Here is a 14,807-nt window from a genome sequence, read left to right as displayed (position 1 = left end):
TGCGTCGCTGAGCTCGGCTTCCTCTATGACTCTTAAGGAAGGGATTTCTACTTCGGCGGGAATAACGGCTTGAGTACCGTAAACCAATAGATAGGGAGTTTCCCCAGTGGATGTACGAACTGTGATGCGATACCCGAGCAAAGCAAATGGTAACTTCTCGTGCCATTATTTGTAATTGTCTACCATTTTCCTCAATATCTTCTTGATGTTTTGTTGGCGGCTTCTACGGCTCCATTCATTTGCGGCATGTATGTTGTAAAGTTCCGATGCTTGATCTTGAATGTTTCACACATGGCTTTCAACAAGTCACTGTTGAGATTGGTGGCATTGTCAGTAATGGTTGACTCAGGTACTCCAAATCAAAAAATGATGCAGTCCCGAACAAAATCTGCTACGATCTTGTTAGTTACAGCCTTATAGGATGCGGCCTCAACCCATTTCGTAAAGTAGTCTATAGCCACCAGAATTAACTTATGTTCGTTTCAAGCAACGTGTTCAATTGGTCCGATGACATCTATAACCCAAGCGGAGAAAGTCCATGGCGAACTCGTTGCATTAAGTTCATTAGGCGGCACTCGTATCATATCAGCATGTATTTGGCATTGGTGACACTTTTGAACATATTTGATGCAGTCTACTTCCATAGTCATCCAGAAATATCATGCTCTTAATATCTTATTGGCCAGAATGAAACCATTCATGTAGGGTTCGCAAGTTCCGGCATGTATTTCCTCGAGCAATCTAGATGCCTCCTTGGCATCGACGCATCGCAACAATCCCAAATCAGGAGTCCTTCTATACAGAATTCCTTCTCTTCGAAAGAAATGGTTGTCTAATCTTCCAAGCGTACGCTTCTGAGTGTGTGTAGCGTGCTCTGGATATTCTCCTTTTTCTAATTATTCCATGATGTCGTGGAACCAAGGATTTCCGTCAATTTCTTCAACATGAGCACAATAAGCTGGTTGCTTATGAATTCCTATTGGGATAAGATCAATAAAGTTCTTGTCTGGGTGTTGTATCATGGAAGATAAAGTAGCTAATGCATCTGCAAACTCATTCTGAATCCTTGGAACATGCTTGAACTCTATCTTTGTGAATCTCTTGATCAGCTCTTGTACACAGTGCAAGTATGGCAATATTTTGGTGTTCTTCGTAGCCCATTCTCCTAGAACCTAGTGCACCAATAGATCTGAATCTCCGATTACCAGCAACTCATAAACGTTCATATCAATGGCCAACCTGAGTTCAGGATGCAGGCCTCATATTCTGCCATATTGTTGGTGCACAGGAACCTGAGTTTTGCGGATACCGGATAGTGTTGACCGATTTTTGATACTAAGACAGCTTCGATACCCACTCCTTTGAAGTTTGTTGCTCCATCGAAGAACATCCTCAAACCACCGTATGCCTCGATAATATCTTCTCCTAAAAACGATACCTCCTCGTCGGGAAAATACGCTTTCAATGGTTCGTATTCTCCGTCTACGGGATTTTCTGCTAAGTGATCCGCTAATGCTTGTCCTTTGACTGCCTTCTGAGTTACATAGATGATGTCAAACTCACTCAGTAATATCTGCCACTTTGCTAACTTACCCGTAGACATGGGTTTCTGAAAGATGTATTTTAGCGGATCCATCCTTGATATGAGATATGTAGTGTACGCACAGAAATAATGTCTCAACTTATGGGCTATCCATGTCAAAGCACATCAGGTGCATTCTAATAACGAGTACTGGGCTTCGTAAGACGTGAACTTCTTTCTCAGATAATATATCGCCTGCTTCTTCCTTCCAGTTTCATCATGTTTTCCTAGAACACAACCAAAGGCTCCTTCCAACACAGATAGATAAAGCAGCAGAGATCTTCCTGGTTCTGGTGGGACCAACACGGGCGGTTTAGAAAAATACTCCTTGATTTTATCGAAGGCTTTCTGGCATTTTTCAGTTCCGCTTGTTGCAACATCTTTCCTCAACATTCTGAAGATTGGCTCATATATCACCGTTGATTGTGCTATAAAACGGCTGATATAATTGACGCGCCCTAGAAAACGCATCACATCTTTCTTATTCTTTGGCGGTGGCAAGTGCTGGATAGCTTTAATTTTTGACCGGTCTAACTCGATACCTTGGCGACTGACGATGAAACCTAACAATTTTCTAGCAAGGACTCCGAAGGCATATCTTTCTTTGGAACTGACACAATGTTGGCAAACCAGATCAGGTATTCGACCACTAGGAGAACCTTGGCTTTGATTTTCTTGGTGGCCTCCTCTTTTATCTTCAAACTCATATCTGGCTTGAACTATCTGAGCTGCTGCTTTACCGGTGGACACATGGGATTGACGGGTAGCTTGTGAGCTACTATGGATGTGCTCAAGCCAGTCATATCGTCAAAGGACCATGCAAAGATGTCCTCATACTCCTTTAGGAACCTGATATACTCTTCTTTCTCTGACAGTGATAGATGAATGCTTATACGAGTTTCCTTGACTGTTTCAGAATCCCCTAAGTTAACGGCCTCAGTCTCTTCCAAATTAGACTTCGGTTTATTTTCAAAATCCTATGCTTCTTTGACGATTTCCTGAGGTATTATATCATCCTCCAGATCTTTCGAATCACTGTCCTTATGTTGCGTTGTCTCATTACATGTCACAGTCGTAGGTTCATCGGGATATGTAATAATTATGCTGAAAAGAATGTAGAAAGATAGTAATAAATATGAAAAGCAGTAATGTATTAAAGCAATAAAATGTCAACAAGTACGACTCGATGGATCGAATAATTATTTCAAACAAAATACTGAAAATGTCTTAAATGATCAAAACTATTTGAAAATAATTCATGCTTATTTGCCAGGCTACCCAGGAACTCGGCGAGCCCGGGTCGGTGCAGCGGTCGAGTTTTTGGGAACAACTCCTTCTTCCATTGTATGAATGGTAAGGTCTTTCTCCTCCTACTCCCCAATAATTGCACTGCAGTCCATGTCTTCTTCATCTAGAAACAGCTTCCTCATACCGGCCAAAACCTCATCTTCTTCGGTTCCCCACATCACGTTGGCTTGATGGAATGTCTGGTGCAACGATGGTATGGGTTGTTCCAGCGGGTAATAAGGGGCATGTCATGGTGGTGTCCAATCCTGATATTCTTGCCATGTATATTCATATTCGCGTCCAAAGGTCGTGCCATGATACTGTGGTTGTACGGGTTTGGTGATCCCCTGAAGATTTTTGCCAAGACCCTTGCCTGGTTCATATCCTGTCCATAGCAATATACTTTCTATCTTCTTGCTCCACCATCGATCCTTTTCAATTGCGTTCACCCGTTCAATGCGGTGATATGTTTATCAGCCCAACTTCCTCCTGTTCTCGATGACTGGAACGGTCTGATTGGTGTAGATGGGGTTGCTTCCATCTCCATAAATGATCACCTCCTGATGATTCCACTCGAACTTCACAGTCTGTTGCAGAGTTAAAGCCACTGCCCCGGCTGTATATATCAATGGCCGTCCCAATAATAGATTGTAAGTAGCAGATATATCTAGCACTTGGAACTCAACCTCAAACCAAGTTGGACCCATCTGTAGATCGAGGTTGATTTCTCCGATAGTGGCTCTCTGAGATCCATCGAACGCCTTCACATTCATGCTTCCCATTCGTATCTCGTGCAGGCCTTTACCCAATCTCTTTAGAGTGGTCAGTGTGCATATGTTCAGACTCGAACCTCTATCTATCAAGACCCTGGAGATGAACTTGTCCTCGAATTGCATTGTGATGTGCAATGCCCTGTTGTGACTCAATCCTTCTGGTGGTAACTCATCTTTGTGGAAATTGATTTTGTGGCTCTCCAGTACCTGTCTGACCATGCTAGCCATCTCTCCACTAGTGATGCCGACGGGTACATAAGCTTCACTTAACACCTTCATCAAAGCATTCTTGTACGCGTCTGAGTTTTGCAACAGTGATAAGATGGATACCTGAGCAGGAGTCTTGTTCAGGTGGTCAATAATGGAGTACTCTCTTGCTTGTGTCTTCCTCCAGAGATCGTCCACGCCAGTCTAAAAAACAAACGGCTTAGGTACAACTTCCTTGCTTGTTCCTCCCAGATTCTCAGGTGTGTAAACTCTGCCAGTCCTAGTCATACCTTGCGCGGCACCTGTTTCTTCCATTTTGGCTTTTCCCTTTCTCCTTGCTTCCGCAACATAATCCCACGGGATGGCATCAGGCTTGTAATATGGTGTGGGAGCTACCATTACAGTGAAGGGTGCAACTACCTTAACTTCAAATGGTGCCTGGGTTTGTACCAAAACTGGCGTGAGGGTGACTGGAGATGTTTTAGGAGCGTCTCCCTCTCGAATGAGTCTAATGGACCCTTTTTGATCCCACTCCTCATCAGTTTCTATCATGTTCACTCCCTCACCTCTGTGATCCTGGAGAGGGTTGTTGCGAACATTTGGTGCAGCTTCCTTTGCTTGTATAACCTTAGTGTCGATCAATGTCTGAATCATGTCTTTCAACGTGCGGCACTCCTCAATGGTATGACCCTTCATGCTTGAATGATAAGCACATGTTTTGTTGGGGTTGATCTATTGGGAGGGATTTCCCACAACAACAGCAGGAATGGGGGTGACATAGCCGGCGGCCTTCAGTCTCTCATACAGTTGGGCTATGGGTTCAATAATTGGGGTGTATTGTTTAGGTGGTCTGCAGTCAAAATTTGGATGTGGCTTTGAGTAGTTTTGGCAGGCGAATGGAGGTGAATGGTAATATGCAGGTTGAGCGGTGTAGGTATGGTAGGTGGTGGCAGGGTATTGGTATTTTGGTGGTGAGGGTTGATATGTGGGTGGAGGTGTTTGGTATGTGAGGGGAGACTTAGGGCCCTGGGCTACCATCACGGCACCCGCTTCTTTCTTCTTTGAGATACCCCCGGATTGAAAGACTTTATTCGTGGCTTGCAGCGCCTCGAAATTAGTTACTATCCCGCTCTTGATTCCTTCTTCTATTCTTTCCCCTAATTTGATGATGTCGGAGGACTTGTGATTTTCGATGACCACCAACCTTTCGTAATACTGGGGATCTTGAGCCCTAACAAAGAACTTGTTCATTTGTTCTTCTTCAAGTGCTGGCCTTACCATTGCGGCCTCTGATCTCCAACGAGTAGCATACTCGCGGAAGGATTCTGTCGGCTTCTTCTTGAGGTTCTGAATGTAGAAAACGTCTGGCGCATTTTCCGTGTTGAACCTGAATCTATCCATGAAATCTGATGCCATATTCACCCCATTAACCCACTTCATTGGGTTTTGACTGATATACCAAGACAAATCGTCTCCTGTAAGGCTTCGCATAAATAGTTTCATACAGATTTGTTCATTCTTACCCACTCCTACAAGCTTGTCGCAGTATGAGGAACTGGTGATCCGAAGGTGCATCTGAGAACATACTGCGACAAGTTTGTAGGAGTGGGTAAGAATGAACACCTTACCTCACACCCCGCAGCAAACCCTATACATACCCAAACCAACTGAGAACGATCTGCTCATTAAAAACATGGCAGAGGAACTCAAGAAACTCACAGGGAGAGTCCAGAGTGTAGAAGGTTGGAAAGGCATTGAAGGTCTAAACTATGAGGACCTGTGTAACCCTCCGGCAATTCCACATCCGGCTAAATACACAGGTCCTCATAATTTAGACCTTAAATGCCTTTCCCACCTTCAACACTCCAGACTCTCCCTGTGAGTTTTTTGAGTTCCTCTGCCATGTTTCTAATGAGCAGATCCTTCTCAGTTGGTTCGGGTATGTATAGGGTTTGCTACGGGGTATGGGGTAAGGTGTCCACATATATCGGATTGCTTTGATGAGTTCCTGGAACTTGGGTATACGGAGGGTCGTTGGTCTAGTTTTGGGGATCGGGAGTAGGCTGTGGTGCATTTCAGGGAGTGTGATAAATGGAGGTTTGCGGGTATTGAGTTGGATGATGGTGGTGGTGTTGGGGGATTGGCACTGGTGGCGGGTTAAGGTTCTGGGGAGGTGCGGGATTATGATACTGGTGTTGTGCGGGAGGGTTCTGAACTATGAGTGGTGGATTCTGATTTTGTGCGTTTTGTGGTGGTGTTTGGTTCTAGGTAGTCGGGTTTTGCTGATTGCTGTCGGGAACATTAAGGGTAAGGGAGAGGTTTGCCAGATTTCGGACCTGCTCAAGCTCGCTCTGTAATTCCAGGATTTTCTGCTCCAATCATAAGACCAACTCATTCTCCCCCGGAGTACTTCTGCCATTTGAAGTTTCAACGTTTTTCGCCATAGCAGCATTGTCTTTCCTGATACCGCTAAGATCATCCATTTTCCCTTTGCCCTTGCTTTTGCTTTTCGGGTCGCTAGGTGGAGGAGGAGGTGGAGGACCTCTGGATCTGGTGTGGTATGATGGTGATGCCAGTATGCACGAACCAACCTTTAGGAACGAGAGTAATCAAAAAGAAAGAAAAAGCAAAAGATACAAGTTAGTAAGGTGAAATAAAAGAGTGTTCGCAATATTTAAACACATTTCACAAAGTCATGCAATAATTCGCGTCTTAATTTGGGGACCTCATTGTGCCTGAGGTAGGCCTAAGCAACACATAGACTTGGAGAAAATTGGTGCCAACATTTGCTTCATTTCATTAATGCAAAAATGAGCCAAAACAAACTTTACTAAATCGACAATAATATAATAAAATTACTAATGGCATTTAGCCTTATTACATCGAAATCTAATCTAAGCTAGAAATCAGTAAAGAATATCATCTCCTAATCTACTGGGTCCCTGAAGGACCTTCTCCATGTTTGGCTCTTTTGACCCCATCAATGAGATTTCCTAGATCGCGCATATCAAACAGTAAGTAAGCTTTTGCCAGATTTCCTCCTTCATCGTCGTCCATGCCTTGACAATCCGAGAGTCTCGTTCTCATCTTTCCTTCTAGCTCCATCAGTCCTTATTCCAGGTATTCCAATCTTTCTGTTGACTTAGTGGCAATATCCTTCCATTCCCTTATTGCTTCCGTGTTTACTTGGTGTTGCTCCAGATGTTTAGCTTCGGACTCGAACACCCTTTTGAGTAGCCTCTTGTACTTAACCTGTGCCTCAACCACTTCATCTATGATCCTACCCTTTAGATTAACTCCTAGCTTGATATCCCCTTCTACGTCGTCTTCTAGCCATGACAGATAGTAGTACATATGACCGGCGTGACACCTGTCTGGCTTTATAGTTTCCCCTTCCACAATGATCTTTTGGTTCTACATGTGTTGCGCTTCGAATATGAACGGAATGACATCTCCCTTGAAATCTGCCTTGTACTGGACCATATTGAAAACCCGAGGTATGAGTTGTTTTCTTCCAGCCCGTCTCATTACCCTTATTGGAGCGTAAGGGTAGATACCTCGCAGCTCGATCAACACCAAGTGAGTAGTCCCCTTCGATCTGATGATGAACCCACTACTAGGAAACCATTCAAACATCCAATGTACCTGCTCGTCTGTCAGAGTGCTGAAGAAACGCACCCAACTTACAATATTTCCATGCTTTGCAAACCTTTCTGGAATTAATGTCATTTTCTTTGGGTGATGGTTGGCTATGTAGTCATTCAATGGCCTTCGCAGAAGCTCTAGACAATACCCTCCTCTCTGAAAGTGTTCCAGCAGCCAGACTTGTAGCAATAGATTACAACCCTCAAAGTTTCTGAATCCCTACTTGCACTGATCTAGAGCGCGGTATATCTCAGCTAAGATCATGGGGATGATAGTGTAAGTTTGTCCCTCGATGCCATCCATTAAGATCCTGGCGACCATGGCTAAGAGAGTGTGGATCCTTCCTCCTTTTATTGGAAATACCAACAAACCCAAGAAGCAGAAAATGAACACATAAACCCGGCGGTGCACCCATCCTAAGGAAGTAATTGCTAGTTCATCATGGTGAAAACGATATGACTTGCTATGCCCATAATGCTCGTAGACAAATTCAAAAGGGATGTATGATTTCATTAGATAGAGCAGTTCGTCATTCTTCTTAAAACCCATCATTTTCAGAAAACTGTGGGGAGTACGATTCTCTGGTACCAGTAATCCCGGACTATCCATGGAAACTTGGCGAAACCTCCTATTTCTTCTAGGAGAGAAGTCATTTCTATATTGCCAAATCAGAAAACAACTCTTTTCTCATCCGAGAATATGGTGGCGGCCTCGATTAGCTCCCTATTTGGTTGAATGTTCAACAAAGAGAGAAGGTCACCAAATAGAGCCTCACATGATTCTTGTCACAAGGCACAAGGTCTTTCCACCAGTCAAGTAGCAAAGGCGTGATATTCTAGACCATACCAAACATGGGGATTTCGTGCTTCATTTTTTGCAAACAAACAAAGGTTAGCCCTTTCCCCCTCCAGATTATACTACTTACGCAATAATGATCAACAAGTTGGCACATTTTCTCCAAGTAATACACATAATATGATAGTGTCCACTGGGATTGTGGAAATCCCGTCGGACTTTGGACAAGGTTCATCTTAGCGGGTTGTTACGTTAACAACACTTCAACCGGTACTAGGTTTAGCGTGATGCATGTACATTTCAAATTAGAGTAGGGTTTCTAGAAGGGTCTAGACTGGTACTCCCAAGTGGACAACTTGAGAGGGTAAGGCACGGGACTGTCGACTGCACCACTGATCGACTAGTCTACCGCAAATAAGCCTTTCCGATTTAAGAAAGGTGATTACAGGAAAGCGCGGACACTCATCAAGTGTCGCTATGTTGATAATTGGCACGAGTGGAGTATGATGCGGAGCATGCTTTATGCAGAAATAATAACACATTGCCAAGTATTTGCATGATTAAAGTACATAAAAGCAGTAAATAGTAAAAGAGAACATGAGAAGAAAAGAAAAGAAAGACAAAAGAAAGAAGTCAGTTTAGCTCATGAAAAAATGTGCGAGAACGTAATGAAGTAGGTAGGGAAATAGGAATGGGAGAGTCATAATATAGCAGTCTTAGACGAGATGAAGGAGATGGAGAGAGATCATATATGTCATAGGAAATAAAGGAGAATAAAGGAAAGGATGTTCATATAATAGCATTTTAAAACAAATAAAGGTGAATAGGGAAAGGGATGTGCTTGTAATAGCAGTTTAAGACAAAGAAAGTAATCCACATAAGTCAAGTTCATTATGGTAAGAGCCTAAGTAATCCCCAGCAGAGTCGCCATGTTGTCGCCCCCCGTTTTCTCGCAAAAGTGGGTTTCGACATGTGACAACTCTTTTAAAGGAAGGTAATTAAAAGAGAAGAGTCGCCACCTAACGATATTTAAAGTGCGTTAGAGCACCTATTTCTGAATTAACTCTGTTTTAACTAGTCCGCGTCACCAAAGATCGGGTAAGGGCTCAAATTACCTCAAAGAGAAGGTGTTAACACTCCTCGAGGTCCACAACTGTGGGTCACTGCCGAACGTTAAACTATGTGGATTATGTAATTAGACTAGGTGATCTAATAAATAAAGGAAAATTTAGAAGTCGAAGAGTCTTAGGCACGTGAGAATCACACAAATCCTAATGACTACAGCAATACAACTACATTGATCTATGTTAAATGACTAAGTGTAAATAACAAATACATAAAGAAAATGGGGGTCCTATGTTTTTAAGCCTAAAGGATCACCCCGTGCAACATAAATAATATTTCGCAACTCCTTTGAGGTAGGGGTTTCTCATATTATTCAGCAGGCACAGACTATCATCTCCTGCTACCCGATTACTATGTTAAAGTTGTTTACCTAAAGGCGTTCTAATTCCATTCTAGGTCGTACCCTATGCGTGCACTACCCATCCCATACCTATGGTCTAGGAGGCTTTGGACCTCTATTTGGGTGGTTCTAGACTTTACTTAGGAAGCTCAAAATGTTAAAACTAGCACACATTCAAAAACGTGTAGGACTACACATAAGTACAATTAAAGGCTCAAGTTAACCTCCACACATAAACAACAAATTCACGCGGGCAGTTAGACAGTAGACAATTTTAGACGCATTAGAGTCATTAAGTCCTATAGCCATAGTTTCTATGTGATTCTGATTTCCAGCATTGTACAGGGAGCGTTGCAGCTTCAAACTAACGAATTTGCAGATTAAAGGTATTACAAACCTATAAGCATGACATCTACATTGTTCGTGCGATGAGGCAGTAAGGCTGTTCGAAAACTCAGGGTTTACAACACTGATTTTATAAACATGTTTCTTAGGCAGGTGACAGTATCCTATTGGCAGAATTTCTAATAATTGACAATTGAAATTGATTTTATAATGCTTTATCCTTAGAGGCATGTCATATAAAGCAGGGCAGTGTGGTGAGAGTAGCGGAAGTAGTCGATTGATTGATTAAGGTCCTATAGTCATGATATCTAGACGAGCAGTATACTAAAAGCAATAGAGGCGATTGATTGATTGATTAGTTGGATCCTTATGGTATATAGACTAGCCAAGCACATTCTATTGCATCCTATAGGTATGCTGTCTAAACATGCACAATGAGAAACAAGTACATCAAATGCTTAAACCAACATTCTTTGAGTGGTGTACAAGTATTAGACAAGTTAAGTGAAATGTGTGATTTCCTATAGACATGCTTACTATTAGTGTACAACACACTAAACAAAATAACATATAAGGCATGCTGAACGAAATAACAAATAGAATACATAGACCATATAGGCATGTTTTCTATCCTTTTGTGCAAGCATTCGAATACCTCAACCCCTTTCATTAACTTCCCCATCATTCGTTATTACAAGTTATTACTGCCCGAATGAAATAATACAAATTAAATATGAATAGCTGCAGAAGAAGACAATTATAGGCCGATTGATAGGCCCAGTAAAGATAACCCAGTGCTTTTCCTAGACCTTCGACAACTCCAGTAGACTTAAAACCCAACTCATAAGACCAGCAGTAAGTCTGAATCCAACAGCCAAGCCCAACATCACATAGAACAGACACCAAGCCCAAACGAAGGATTCACACATGATTACAAGCAACAGACTATATGTTGAACTAACTAAATAAGGAAGAAAGTCCGCACCTTATTTCTTAGGGCTGTAAAGCTAATTATCACCAAGACGTATAGATAAATTCATGTGACATGTTGATAGGACACACACAAGACGAGTTCATGCTTACATTTTCCATGTTTAAAGGACATGATTGATTATCACAGGATAAAAGACTACTTCTAAAGAAGTTTCAAACACTAATATGGTCAAAAACAACTCAAAGCAATTTCAAGTAGGGGATCTAATTATGAAAGCTGAAGGATCAACAGATAACAACCTTAATAGAGTCATTTTAGCATAAAGACTGACAATATAGGTTCATAACAAGCGAAAGGGTATAGCATGTGCAACATTAGCAGAGTTGAGGAGGCATATCACTTAGGTCAACATAGTAAGCATACATGCTTAGTTTTTAGAACAACAAGATTACAATAAATCATGAATTAGCCTAAAAGAGACTCAAAACTAGGAATTTAAGGCATGAAGGTCTAACACGATCATAGTTAAAGAATGGCAAGTAAACAAGCAAGTAGGCATGGTCTATAGCAGCTAATAAGAATCTTAATTGTGCTGAGTGTAACACAGTGGTTCCCAAGTTCAAAAATATCATGGTAGAAGGTATTGCCAACAAAAGGTCAAGCAGAGCAGACGGATTTCAGAATTTAAACAAGTCAACCAGACACAATACATAAAAACAAGTGTATTAGGATTCAACTGGGAACCTAGGCAATACTAAAGAGCACAGAGTTTGCTAAACACCGCAATACAATTCTTAAAGCCACGTGTTTGGTTAAACATTACGACAACAATTATGGTTCATGTAAGCACATATAAAAATAGAGTTCACATAAAGGAGTTATCAATAAAAGTTCATTAAGGCAAATTCTGGATATGAGACAATTCCCTAGGAATCTCAATGCGAGAATCCAAAAACAAGGCGTGAGAAAAACTCATAATAAACAGCAGAACAACAAAGCAAACTTAAATATACAAAGTCACTCAAGATGAACACATAGGAGTTTAAAGAATTAGGAAGGTTGTGACATTAGGAGATTCAGAACTGCAGAATAGCTATAATGCAAGTAAAATTGCCGATGATTATAACACAATATTGGAGTCATATTGGTACAGACAATATGGATACGCGAAGCACTGTAAACAAGCAAAGAGGATAGAATTGCAAAAGTCAAGACACTCACCAGTTTGTAGATTCACCAAACAAATAGAAGAGAAGGCTAAGTGTCAAAAATAGCTCGAATATCACCAGCAAAGAGAACAGCCAGAAGACCCAAATCCTAGTGCGTCAGAGTTCACAGGAGCCTCAAATGAGCTCCGAGCAGTGCTCGCACTCGGGAGGTCGTTAGAGAGGGTTCCGACGGCCTTGCCTTTCAGCCGACCAAGAGCAGTAGATTCAGAATAGTATCGACTGAGTGAGAGTATGAGAAAACAACAATGATTAAAGTCTGTTAAAGGGAATTAGGGGAGGGGTTTATATAGTAGTAAAATTGAACGAGCAAATAAGGAAACACGGTCGATTAAACATAATAAAGAAAATAATAGCATGCTCAATCGATTTAGAATCGGATTAGGAAAAAAATTAGGTAAACTCTACTTCAAGATGGAGAACCAAATAGTTAACAAATCTCACTGAATTAGACCCATATAACCCGGTGGTGAATGTTTCAAGTCAAGAACATGGCGATAATACAGAATCGGAGTTGAATGAATGCATGTTGATGAACTTCCATAAATAAATCAGTACCAAACACATTGTAATGTTTAAGAAATGGTAAGAATCTTCGTGTATGCAAGAAAGGAAAGGAAACATGGAAAATTTCCATGTGATATCGGATTGCGGTTGTGATTTGAGTGAGACGGCTAGGGTTTGTGAAGTGAGGGGGGGGGGGGGAGAGAGTATAAAGGCGCCTGCGAAGGGGAAAATGGGATTAGGGATTGGGTGAGGGGATATAAGGAAATGGGTTGGTTTATTATTGGATGTTGATCATTTGAGATCAACGACCAGGATCATAGGGGAATCGAGGAGGGTTATTTGAAGGGGTCCGACCGGGTTGGCTTAAAGAGACGTTTGGTTTGGGTTGTGGGAGTATTGGGCCAGCTTTTGGTTCCAAAATTGGCCTAGTTTTGGGCCAGATTTTAAATAAAAGAAATTAGGGGAAAACAATTAAATAAAATAACTAAATAAATATAATAAGTACTATTTGTGAGACTTAACATTTTTAAAAAATAGTTGAAGATTACAAAAATATAAAAAATTACTTTTTGACCCTAAACAATATGATAAATGCAATTAATTGTAAAGTACAAGCTATTATTGCAAAATTATATAAAATAGCTATAAAATACAACTATAATTATATAATTTAAGGGGTAATTAATTCATATTCAAGTAATTTAAATGTAAGAAAATCAATTTTAAAGCATAAAATGTTTTATAAAAATACTTGTATAACTCTTGTAGATTAAGTTAAAAATAATATTTTGAAAGTATATATACTATTTGAAAAATATGAGGGCAAAATTGGGTATCAACAGAGGGAACAAGATACCAAGTTATTAGGGTTCATTAATTGGGACCCATAAATTGTGTGAGTTTTGAGGTTGGTACCTCGTGGGGATTATTGAATAAACCTGGTGCGAAAGCGGTTATTCTTATCAAGTTACTACTTGTCTTTCCTTTATTTGTATTTCACCGAATTTAAACTATGTCCAGTTTACTCTTCCGTGTTATTACTTGTGGTGTCCCGCTGCAAATTGTTGCTTCTATTTCCTACTGCAAGCATCGTATTATTGTTGTCATTTGGCGTAGTTCTGTAGAGATATCATACTCGGTTAGTTCTATACCTATACTTGTTCATGTTATCTAGTCCAGTATGTGTCTTGACTGTCCCTCGTCACTACTCCACTGAGGTTAGTCTTGATACTTACTGGGTACCGTTGTGGTGTACTCATACTACACTTCTGCATATTTTTTTGTAGATCCAGGTAATTCGGAGTCAGTCGATCGCTAGCTAGCTGTACGAATCTTGTTTTGGAGACTCAAGTAAACCTGTTGTTACATTCACGGACCTCGGAGTCACCTTCTGTTATTGTACTTGCACTGTTTATCTCTATTTTGAAACAGTTGAATTTAGAGGTTTTTGTAGCAAATGCAATAGAGCTTATGACTTGTACTACCGGTCTTGGAAATTGTAAGTTGTGTAATAAGGTTCTATTTCCTAATTATTAATTGTTGGTAAAACTCTTTTATTAATTCAGTAAGTGTTAGGCTCACCTAGTCTTAGAGACTAGGTTCTGTCACAACATCCTACGTAAGGAAATTTGGGTCGTGAGAAGTTGGTATCAGAACTCTAGGTTCATAGGTGCTACGAGTCATAAGTGAGTTTAGTAGAGTCTTGTAGATCGGTACGGAGACGTCTGTACTTATCTTCGAGAGGCTACAGAATTATTAGGACAGTTTTACTTCTTCATTTCCTATCTTGCGAGTTTATTGATCCCGAAGTTTGAATTTTTATTATTCTATTCTCTCACAGATAATGAGGACACGAGCTGCAATTACTGATGACGCCGCCCCCGGAACAGGTGTCACTAGGGGCAGAGGCAGAGGCCGAAGAGGAGCACGTGCCGCAGTTAGGGCACCTACCAGAGGAGCAGTTGAGGAGCCGCTAGTAGCTCCGGTTGGGGGACAGGTACCGGAGACGCCTGCTGTTACCCCCGGACTCCAGGAGACATTA

General features: G+C 41.2%; 1 protein-coding gene across 1 annotated transcript; it reads right to left on the bottom strand.

Moving 5' to 3' along the window:
* Nucleotides 1-1,708: 1,708 nt before the first annotated feature.
* LOC142167259 (putative mitochondrial protein AtMg00860) lies at nucleotides 1,709-5,130 on the bottom strand. Its single transcript, XM_075227421.1, has 2 exons — nucleotides 5,054-5,130; nucleotides 1,709-2,192 (listed from the first exon to the last, which is right to left on the bottom strand). Exons 1-2 carry the CDS (start codon nucleotides 5,128-5,130, stop codon nucleotides 1,709-1,711), a joined length of 561 nt encoding a protein of 186 aa, XP_075083522.1.
* Nucleotides 5,131-14,807: the final 9,677 nt, after the last annotated feature.

This window comes from Nicotiana tabacum, chromosome 12 (assembly GCF_000715075.1).
Source record: "Nicotiana tabacum cultivar K326 chromosome 12, ASM71507v2, whole genome shotgun sequence".
Classification (NCBI taxonomy): Eukaryota; Viridiplantae; Streptophyta; class Magnoliopsida; order Solanales; family Solanaceae; genus Nicotiana; species Nicotiana tabacum.
This window is presented reverse-complemented; position numbering and strand designations above follow the sequence as displayed.

What these genes read in the sequence shown, in the direction of transcription:
- LOC142167259 (XM_075227421.1), bottom strand. Translation starts at nt 5,130, where the DNA reads ATGGTAAGGCCAGCACTTGAAGAAGAACAAATGAACAAGTTCTTTGTT. An exon ending in GATCCCCAGTATTACGAAAG is followed by an intron (nt 2,193 to 5,053) that starts GTTGGTGGTCAT and finishes ACATTGTGTCAG; the next exon opens with TTCCAAAGAAAGATATGCCT.